Raw genomic sequence first — 11,610 nt, 5'->3', positions numbered from 1 at the left:
CCATCCATCCATCCATCCATCCATCCATCCATCCATCCATCCATCCATCCATCCATCCATCCATCCATCCATCCATCCATCCATCCATCCTCCCTCTCTGGTTTCTCTGTTTGGAAAATCTCCACCAAAGTTTTCTTTTGAGCTATAGGTATGAATGGTATTTTGTCCTGCATTAATAAACTCTTATAGGAATCATCTGGCAGTTCCAATATTACAGATGTCAAATAGTAAAGTAAAGTATAATAAAGTAAAGGATATCGTTTTACAGCTGAGGAAAAGAAAATGTCAGCTGTCTTAAACATTATCTTCTGTTTGTAATTCACATCAGTTTGCATAATCATGGACTGAACTTTCCTTTTCCTGTATGTGTGTTAGGTCGGAGTGCAAAGCTTTCCCGCTTCTCTCCAGCATACTTTATGTTAATGCTGTTGAATCATAAGAGCTTTGTTTGAAATGTATATAAATCCTTGGTAAACACAGACTGCAGTTTTGTTTCCAAACAAGTAAAAGCATCAAAGAATTGTTAGGAAAGTGAAGAGGTTTGTTTCTGTAAGAAACTGAGGAAATATTTTCACTTGGCTCTAACCTCATGCCTTCACATGAATATACATGTTTTTAGGATTTCTTTAACGGACCTGTAGTTTTGTTTTTTTGTGCATTTTTCTTTTTGATGTGCTCTTCATACATTTCCTTTCGCTTCCCTCCTTGCTAAATAAAATCTGCCCCCACTGTCAAACCATACGTTTCTACAAGCTGCTTCCAGCAGCATAAGATTTGATTGCTTCTTGTAATTGACTGATTGGTGGAAGGGTGCTTGATGTATTCCTGCTCCTGTCATTGTGAATACTTACCTAAAAAAATAGCTATTACACATATAAACATTGTTAAGCGAATCTTGTCCCACACAACATATTTTGTGTCTGGTTTGTACTTTACTTTCCTAAAGACATGTACAGTATATAACAGTCAAAGTGATGTCAGTCTGATGGTACAAAGACATATTTTCTCACTGTGGAGTCAAGCTCAAAGCTACTTAGAACAAAACCTATTTAAGAGTGAATTATGTTGATTTACCATCTCTCTTTTTTTTTTTTACGATTTGACCTACTGATGCTGATCAGAGAAAATTGAGATTGATCCTTTCTAACCTAAACATATAAAGATAAATCAAATATTTCCAAGCCTTTCTGCTGAGAGTGATGGTGTTATCACATTCTGCGTGTGTGGAAATTTATGAGTCAGAGAGAAAATGAAATGAGAAAAAAGGATAAAACTAAACATCTGTGCTGTACTCCGTTTAGCCTTTCTGTTAGATAGATGTACTTTATTTATCCCAAGCTTTAACTTTTGAATATCTCCTTACAGTACATATCTCTTCTCACCCCACAGATTTCTATCTTTTGTGTATTCCCCCGTTTACTGCACCCCCACCTACTGTAGAGGTGTTGCTGTTACCAGACTATGGAAGTGCTAGGTAGCGATGCATTTAGATCAGGTTTTTGCGTTCCGGAGCAGCCAAATAAGTCCGGACAGATTGAATGTGTTTTTATGTCTGCAGATTTTATTTGGAATTGTCTGTGAGCTGCTTCCATTATTAGCCAAGTTTCTCTTGAGAAAAAGATTTAAGTCTCACAGAGATGTACCTGGATTAAGAAAGTTTACATGCATACAATTAGGAGTTTAGGGCTGTTCAGTGGCGCAGTGGGTAGCACTGCTGCCTTGCAGGAAGAAGGTACCCTGCCTCTCACCCGTAGACAGCTGGAGATAAGCACCAGCACCCCTCGTGACCCCATTTGAAATTAAGCTTGTCAGAAAATGGGTGGATGGAATTAAGATTTTAAAATCAAGTAACGCACAACATTTTATAAAGAGGTAGAGCAAAGTATATAACAGATTACACATTTTTGCATGACACATTTGTTCATGTTATGTTGGTATTTTCTCACTCAAACAGCATCTGTGCTGCTATGTACAGTACAACTGTGTGGGTTGAATCTAGCTTGACTCTGTTCCATGCTTTCAATCCTAAGATAAAAAAAATACAGACATTTATGATTATAGCAGTTAAGACACAAGGCAGATTTTTAAAGTAAGTAAGCTGGAATACACCAGGTATGTTGAGAGACACTGCAAGCCTCTTCTAATCCCAATCAACCAGCCAGTGACTGAAATTTGCCAATATTACTCTTAATTAGCTCTGATGCCAATGTCAAACGATTTACTCATTGCCTTTGATGTATTTATTCATTTTATTTAAAAAAATCAATTTGTTGTCTTTTTAAAGTAAACTCAAAGACTCATTGGTGCTTCTATTCAAAGCCCTTTCACACTGAATTGAGAAAACCTTTGACACCCAATTATTAAACTGCTGCACTCTATGTCCACCAGCAATCACACCTGACTACCGGACTGCTGGGTAGGGGCATGAGGCGACAAAAGCTATGTGCTACTGTCACTCTCACTCATGCTTCATCCAGGAGCTCAAATAAACTGTCACAGCAATAATCATTAGTCTTGAGAAACCTTAAAGCTTGTAGCATAACTCTTTTGTTAACTGTGTATCAGAATAACTTGACAAGATTCTTCAATGACCATTCAGGTCCTTGATTCTTTTTTGTTATCTCATTAGGGCCCTTGTCGGCTCAATGAACACAAAAAACACTTCTAGCTTTAACTTTAGCCAAATCAATTTTTTTTTCTTTATCGTATTAATCATTGAATCCATCTGTCCTAAGGTAGTTTATCTTGTTTTAGGATGGGATGAAACTCCTGACTTCTGTCTCAGCGCGAAAATCGAGCTCCTCATGATGAATTTCAAAGTGTTCCTAGAAATGAGGTGGTAAAAAGTATAATCTCTCAGTGGAGTTTTTCGATTACGCCTGCTTGTCATTCTTGGCGTCATCATTAATTTTGCATCAGAATCGCAATCAGAAATACTTTAATAATCCCAGAGGAAAATTACTTTTGTTACACGCTCCAGTTAGAGTTTTTTATATATATATATATATATATATATATATATATATATATCCATATGTAAAACTAAATCCAAGTAAAGTGATACCTGGCATGACTAAAAGTGACCAGAAAACTTACAGGTGATTGAACCCTAATCTGTGATTAGTCATATTTTAGTTCTGCTCATTCTTTATCAGAACAGACTGGAGAAGCAGACAAAAGCTAGATGAATGTAAGGATCGATGGATGGATAGATGGATCCATCCATCCTTCCATCTCTAACCTTAACATCAAGATATTTTAACTTGCTTCGTTAAAGAACATAAACTTCCTTTTTTTTTTATCCATGTCTTAAAACATATAAAAAAACTTCCTTCATTGCTTTGCTTTGGTTACAAAGCGCCTTACTGCTTGCATGTATGGATTCTCGGAGATTTTGTTTTCAATAGAAGAAAGCTGAAACTGTAACACTAAAGACATAGCATTTGGTTTAGGAAATTCTAAATGGACTGAATGAACCCGAGCAGAAAATGACATTGAAGAAGGGCTTCCTTGCCTCTATGACTGACTTTACTTATATCAGCCGCGGTGGATTTATTAAACCTAATACCAGAAAAAGCCATTTTGGATTAAAGCCACAGCATTAGCATTATGCCTCTGAGACAACAAAAAAGGTATGAGGCTTCACAGCAAAAAAAAAAAAAAAAGAAGCAATTCAGATCTCGCTCAGATCAAAGCTGTTCTATTAACCCATGCTACATTTGTCAGTTCAGCTATAAATATATAATCAATCACAGAGGTTTCATATATCAGGCCTGGAGTTTATTGAGAGTTAACTCCATTAGCAGCTGAGCAGAGCCGGTAGTTGGGGAATACTCAGTGAGAGTCATGGATCAGGAAGCGATTCCTGCTGAGCTGCAACAGCAGGTCACCTCTTCCTGACCTTATCTCTCCCAGGAAGTGTGCATCCCTATGTGGGTTTTTAAGGTTTGCATTTTTTGTTTTTTTTTGTTAGCCTTATACGAGTGTGTTAAATGTATGTGTGTGTGTGTGTGTGTGTGTGTGTGTGTGGGAGCAAGGTGTTAACTACTCTAGAGGTAGCTTGTATTCTACCTGTTTGGTTCTTGGGGTCTGAAAGCTGCATCAACAGGAGCGTCTTGGCCTGTTAGGAGTACAGCAGCGATGCTGAAAAGTGGAGCAAACAGCGGGATATTGGATTTTATTTCCTCATATCTCTGATGCTGGGATTTGTAGTTTTGATTAGCTACACGGATGGGTGAGGAGTCGGCACCGCTGAGCCCCAGCCTGTGAGTATTCAACATTAGGTTTTTTTTTTTTTAGATTCTAACAATCTGTGACTTTATTATAAACATATGAATAAGCAACTGTGCTCAGGTTAAAATTGTCTTGGCAATAATGAAAGGAATCATGATGCGTTCAGATGTTTCATTTTTTTTTATTGATGTCTACATTTTCTAGATTATGCAATTATAAATAAAAACTCCTCATCTTTAGCTAATAACTTCACAATGACTTGTACCGACTCAGATTTTAGTGATAAGTTTGAAGATTTGCTGCTTTTCTCATTACTCTTTCCTCTTCTCTTTTTCCTGCCATCTTTCTTTGTTGTTCCCTCAATCTCACTGGTGTGAGATGCAATTAATCAGCCTACTGTAACAACACATAAATCCAATATCTCCCTCCCCTTTATAATATTGATCTGAGGAGTTTCTTGTGTCGCAGCCTGTAACAGTTTTACTCATAAAACTGATAGCATTCAACATTTATATCAAACTGAACATTGCCCAATTTGGTCTTATTCACTTATTATTTTGATATGTTTTTTTCATTCAAAAACATTAGCATCTACATTGTATTGAGTTACTTAAGGTAGGTTTTGAAAGTCAAAATACTTGCATGGGATTTGCAGAAATTAGATCACTTTAAAACGTTCTCTACATACTATATCTGTTAAATCTAACTTAAAAATATATAGGAGGACAGAATATAAAAAATGAAGCAGCAGTATCAGACTAAACCACAAGCCTCCAGCCCTTATTTAAGTCCCCAGGTCTATAGGATCTATTTAGCACTGACGACACTGCATAATGCCATAAAAGATCTGTCTACTGTGAAATATGGTGGTGGCAGCATCATGATCTAGGATTACCTCTTCTTTGATGGAGTTGATCATCTTTGGTTGTTTGTCAGAGAGCTTCAAATAAACAATTTTTATTAGTATCACAGTGAAAGCAAAAATACCCCTCAAATCTACAATGGAATAGCCTTGGAGATTTATTTTGAAGTGAGCTTTGCTCAAATAATATGCTGGCTTTCTGATCAATTTAAATTTACTATTCTAAGTTAAAGAAGGCAAATATTATCAAGCAAGGACTAAAAACTAAAGAAAAAAAATAAACATAATTTAGTATTTTAATCAAGATGTTTTTTGATTGTTTGTTTTTTTGATCATCTTCTGTCTTTTAAATTGGCTTATGGGGGAAATAATAATAATACTTTAAGTAAAAACCTGAATTAATGTGATTTAAACATGTTTTTCTAAATTTTTACATTGCTACTGAATTCTGAATGTGATGTAAATACAAGAGGAGATCAAATTCTTTAAGCTACTTTCAAAATAATAAGAATGAATGTTTTATAATCTTAAAAAATGGCCAATTTGCCCCAAGGCCAAACTTTACCTAATCTGGCCCAAGCAACAATAATAGGTGTAGTTCAATTTGAATTATACTCAGTATTTTCAGTATTTCGAGTTTGTAAATGTACAAATCTCACAACTATTCATCTTGATTGCAAGGAAAAAATTCACCACATTAGCAGTCAAATAAATAGCTAAGATGGTTAAAACAAAGGACCAGAAGTCCCACAAAGTTAGCAGGCATGGAAGAAATGTCCCAAAATTCGGAGGGTTGTCTAGACATTATACACCATTAATCCAAGAAAGTGTGCTGGTGGTATCATCTCCACTGAACGAAAGTCTCAGTGACAATTTGTAAATAAAATCACAACAATCTTAATGTGTCAAAAAATATGAACTGCAGAAGAAAAAGCTCATAAATTATCATTGGACTGGATTGGATTGAATTGCAATCAGTCTGAATAAGTCTGTTTTCAACAGAATATATTTATTTACAATTCAAATTCAGTTAGATTTAATATCAGTTATCCACAACTGTAATAGACTATTAAGAGCCTTAACTTAGCAAACATTGACTAGGACAAACCCCCCCCAAAAAGGATTGTAGGAATGTGGCACAACAGGCCTTTCTTTGTGGAGTTATCATGTTCTCCCTACAAGTCTGTGAACTTTAGCTTCCTGCTATTTAAAAACATAAACTGGAGATTTTCTTTACATGCCGCTGTACAGCACCCAGATGTGAATTTGTGTCTTCATAGTAGTTTGTATTATGCATTTTTTATTGTCCTGTCGTGGACCGATCATTTCCACATTGTACTTGGCTTCTCACTCAGTGGCCAGTGGAGTTTTGCACCAGGCCTCCAACAAAAGAAGTTTTCTAGAAAGTTCATGAGTGAATAGGATTTAGAACACAATTGTAAATATTAGCAAGTATTTCTTTTTTCTAATTTGAATCTGCATACACATATGAAACTATCTTGTTCCTTTTTTCTGGTGTTTTTTGTAGAGGTATCCAGCAGCACTTGTCCAGCTACCGGGAGACAGTGATCCGGCAGGCCTCGGTGGCAGCAGGCTCAGCTGTTCATCGGGACGATGCACCAACCTGTGGCATCTGCCACAAGACCAAGTTTGCAGATGGATGTGGGAACCTGTGTTCTTACTGCCAGACCAAGTTCTGCGCTCGCTGTGGGGGAAGAGTGTCCCTGCGCTCCAACACGGTGAGAGAAGCTTTTGCATGTAGTTAAAAACTGATCATCATGATGGCTGACTGAAACTTTCATTTACATGAAATTATTAATCTGTTACTGTTTCATTTTATTCACGTTTAACAAGTTTTCTGTTTTTCTAAATTATTATTGAAGTGGAAATAGGATTAGGCGACATCTGGTGGTGAAGTTGTAGATTTCAAGCTGCTGTAAAAAAAAACACAGGTCTTGTTGATTTACAAAGGGGCTATGGACCTCCACAATTTAAAGAGCTAATTCCTATCCATTAAAACTGAAAGGGTTTATAGATTATTAGAGCGCTAATAATTAATGAGAATAGATTACACCCTCATTCATTTTAGGCCATACTAAAAATGATGTGGTCTTTGTTGGAATTTTTACAATTATTCAAATTTTTTTTAAAGCACACCAAAGACAACACAGTGTCTGAAATAAAGATTGACATATATTCAAAAAGATTGTGAAAAAACATTTGTACACCTTTGCTACTTCAATGGGATTTAGGAGTAAAAGAATCAGCTAGATCGGCATAGGTAAAGGATTTGTCTAATTATATATCAGTTTTATTGATGGTCTGGGACATACAGGTATCTGTCATCACAATGCAAAGCAGGAACATCTGCAGCACTGGCCTTAGAGAAACCACTGTAGCTACTTATCAATTTGAAATGTTGTAAGTTAACTGAGGCACACCCTGCTTTCTATAAAAGAGTTAAGGCTGCTGCGAATAATCACAGGAATTAATGTAGAAGCATATAGAGAAAAAAAAATCTCCATCTTAGATTGCATCCTATACAAAACTAAGCAAAGGACAATTGGCCAAAAATTGCTGCAAGTGTTCTAGATTCAAATGTAAAGCCTTCAATCTGACAGCTGATGCTAGGCCCAAAGTGGGTTAAACAACCAGAAAAGCAACAAGGTGAAGAGGAGGGGGGGTCATAACTCCTCTAAAACGATGTGGGAAACCAATACAGTCCGACAGGAATCCACTACTCAGAGATACTGCAGCCAAAGGTAGTTATACAAGCTACGTAGTGACAGGATGTACTTACTTGTTTATTTACAGGCAGCTTTTCTGTTGTATTTAGTGTGACATGAGAGAGAAAAAAATTTTGGGTTTCTTTTTTATCTTGACATTTAAGTAAAATAAGTTTAGATTTGAAAAGATCAGAAAATGTTAGCATTTCTTTAAACGCACGTGAAATTCCTATGACAGAAATGGGGTCTACTTTGCTTGACATTTATCTTATGACTTGCTGACCCTAGATCATCTATCTGGAAATATTTAGTCTCGTTACCACTATGAACCCACAGCTACTTGTGTAGAGAACACATTTAGTGTTAAAGTTTACAGACAACACGTGGTATATCTTTGGAATAAAAGATGCATAGATGCTCACATAGCTTGTTATTTTCATCAATAGAATAATTGTTGAAGAAAAGAAAAAATAAGAGAAATTCTGCTTGAAAAGGCAGATCGATTGGAGTACACAATGAAAAGGTGCACGGGTTCATATTGTTTTTTAAGGGGGCATTGAAAAGACATGCAGCTGTTAACAAAATCAGTATACTGTACATCAGATCGAGTCTCAGGTGTTGGAACTCAGGCAGAGGTGATAAGCCATGAGAGTGTGTGTGTCACACTATCTATCCTCGCTGTTTACTCTGACTGTGAGGTAAAATCTACCACATACAAGAACTGTGTGTGTTAAAGTGTGCCTCTGAGCATGTTCGTGCATGAGCTGTGCCCACGTGTGCGTGAATCCATGTGACCCAAGCAAGGCCTGGTAAAGGTTAATTGGGCATTAGACTGAGCTTTGGACTGAGGGGGTGGTCTGCCACTCTGTCTTGGTCTCCCAGGGGTCCGGAGGTGCCCTATAAGCACACAGCAGGGTGTGTGTTTGCGTATGCGTGTGTGAATTTTACAGTCAGTAGGTGAGTTTTCTTTTAAAAGAAGTGACTGTCTGAGTCTGGCCCCCTTCCCCACATTACCACGCTGGCATTTAATGACCTCACACAGGCACACACACATATGAAAAAAATACACCCTAATTAGTTAGTGGTTGATTTAGGGAGCTCTCAGCTGTGGGGCTCTGTAAGGAGAGAGGGTAAATATAGAAAATCAAAGACGAATAAACCTTTAACCTGAGACAAGACACTGGCTTGACAAATTAAGCCTTGTATTTATTTTTTAAATCTTTTGAATACATATATTTTGATACCAACCAAGGACAGCTATATGGTGGTTTCCAAACACTTTACTGAAGTACACCTCTCTAGGTCCCTTTGCCAATGAAATGGTTTTAGTATGGTTGGGTATCGTTGAGCCAATAAATACTAAGAAATTTTTCACAGATTTCAGAAAAGAAAATGTCATGTATGAACTGTTATGTAACTGATTTTACTCCAATATCTAATATTGAATTAAATCATCATCTAAATAAAACAAAAGAAGCAAAAAAACTTCCTTTAGAATTCACCAAACAAGTTAATAATCTAATAATCTCTTGAATTAAGTGAAATCTTAAAAACTCACACGATTAGAAAAGACAATTAGAAGAAATGTATTGATACAATTACTTGGTCTTTGGCGCTCAGATCTCGGCAGGAAACATAGAGCTTAATTTTTATAGATATGCATGAACAGGAGTAAAGAACAGGGCTGTTTCCCCCCCAGGCCTGAAACTGGTGGTGGAGTGGAGATAGATGAAGTTGGTCAGTCTGTAGACTGCTGGAAGTCCAGCTTGGATAACAGAGGTTCAGAGAACCTGTCCATGATGAGCAAACATGAAGCGACAGTGGAGAGGAAAAACTCCCCGTTGGGAAGAAACATCTGGCAGAAACAGGCTCAACATGGCGGTCTTCTGCCAGACCAGTTAAAATGAGACGAGGAATGCAGTAAGAGTCCGTGAGGAATTAAACCCTGATGAAGCTTTAGCTACAATGGTGGAGGAGGTGCTGGAGGCGGGTTGAAACAGGGTCATCTGAATGAAGTCAGACAACGCAACCACCGACTGCGCACTAGAGCAGACAAGTTGCAGATCTAAGGCCTTTTAAGATGAACTTTGGATGCCGATTGGCTTTCGTGGAGGTGTGGTTCAAAGCTGATTGGCTAAGTCGCAGGTGGATGTCGGAGAGCGCTCAGTTTCCTCAGTTGAACAAGCAAGTAGAATATTCATTCACGATACAGGTAGGAGGCATGGGATATTTGGTTTAACAGCTTAGGAGAACATCAGTTAATTTTAAAATCGCTAGCTTTGTTCTTTAGGGAGAGAGTGGCAAGATCAAAAAGTAGACGTCTGTGGTCAGATGAGACAAAAACTGAAGACCACCTTGGTCCTCGTGCCAAAACACTGTGATGGGAGGATTATACTGCAGGGATACATTTTTGAGCAAGGGCCAGGAATCTGTTTATGTGGTAATCAAGCTACTTTACCAAAACAGATTAAGGAAAAATGTCCCAATTGGGCTGTCGCATAAAAATTCCATAAAGCACTGAGGTTTGTGGATAGTAGGAAGGATTGCTTTAGCAATTCCCTCATGATAACATTACGAGGGTCATGTCCGGCGCAGGAAGTAAGATTTTTTACTGCTTTCCTATAATTCTTGCTAACTTTTCTTCTTGTCTTTCTTTTCATTCTACATGTCTGACTGGGCTTCAGGAGGACAAAGTGGTGAGTACTGTCTGCTCTTTACTTTGTAGCTGTTGGCCTGAGACCTTTAGGTCATTGCTGATGATTAAAGCAGCGCAAAACTAGATGTGCCTCTGTATATTTAGATCTTTTTCTCTTCTTATGTCCATTCCTGTGTGATGATTCCAGCAGAAATATTTAATGAAAAATACTATATAATAATACTTTGTTGTGAGAGTATATTTGTCAGCTAGCAGGGACTATTTCTCTATTCACCATTTGCTCTTCATGAATTTGTAGAGAAATATTGTGTATAAAATAGGTAATTCTATTCACTAAGTGCTAAATGTCTTTATAAACATAGATAATATTTGCTACGCTATTTTAGTTGGTTTATTAAGTGAGGGACTTTGTAAGAGAGTTTGTTTTTGTAAGAAAAAAGGAAAGAAGTGCATTACGATGGCATGTGTTATGAATTGACGCTATAAAAATAAAGTGAATTTAATTGAAGAAAAAGTGGCTCAGTATTACAGGCTTGAAGACCAGGAACTCCAATTGCTTTTGATTCAGATTATTGGACTATACTCTGACCCAGATGACTTAGAATCTGCACAGGTGTCTCAGTTGTAGAGACCTGCATTCTCTTGCCTTTCTGTGTGAACTCTGTTTTTTGTGGTACATAGAGAGAAAATCAGCCCCATTGTTCACACTGTAAGACAAGAGAAACAGGTGATTCGGGCTGGATGAAGTCTCCTGCACAGTTAGAGCTGCATCATTGATCTGAGACAATGACTGTTGCCTGTAATCGATGAACCCTCTTGAGTCAGTTTGTTTTTGCAACAAAATGACCTTTTGACATTTTAATCCTGCTCTTTGCTAATTTCCCTCTGTGAATGTAGTGGCTAAATGTCACTCACTGATTGGTTTGTAGATATATCCAGATCCCACAAATCTCAAAAGACTGAGCAACAGAAACGTCTCTGCTGTGCTTGAAAGATGTACAGTCATGGAAGGAATGGACATCTCTTTCAGTTCCTGGGTTTTATCTATCAGGATATGTTAAATTTGATTAGTGTGCTAACTGTGAGCTCGATCCCAATTCAAAATCTTTGTGGTCAGAAAAATGGGATTCCAC

At 37.4% G+C, this 11,610-nt stretch overlaps 1 protein-coding gene across 6 annotated transcripts in view; it reads left to right on the top strand.

Moving 5' to 3' along the window:
* rims1 (regulating synaptic membrane exocytosis 1) overlaps positions 1–11,610 on the top strand; it is a 108,716-nt gene that overhangs the window by 31,008 nt on the left and 66,098 nt on the right. For all 6 annotated transcript variants that reach the window (XM_015370001.1, XM_015369997.1, XM_015370000.1 and 3 more), the window contains exons 3-4: positions 6,624–6,834; positions 10,506–10,517. In XM_015370001.1, coding sequence (XP_015225487.1) covers positions 6,624–6,834; positions 10,506–10,517 — 223 coding nt within the window. The remainder of the gene's footprint in view (positions 1–6,623; positions 6,835–10,505; positions 10,518–11,610) is intronic.

Source organism: Cyprinodon variegatus, unplaced genomic scaffold, assembly GCF_000732505.1.
Source record: "Cyprinodon variegatus isolate N-32 unplaced genomic scaffold, C_variegatus-1.0 Scaffold40, whole genome shotgun sequence".
In the NCBI taxonomy this organism is placed as follows: domain Eukaryota; kingdom Metazoa; phylum Chordata; class Actinopteri; order Cyprinodontiformes; family Cyprinodontidae; genus Cyprinodon; species Cyprinodon variegatus.
The sequence above is the reverse complement of the archived record's forward strand: the minus strand, read 5'-3'. Positions and strand labels throughout refer to the sequence as shown.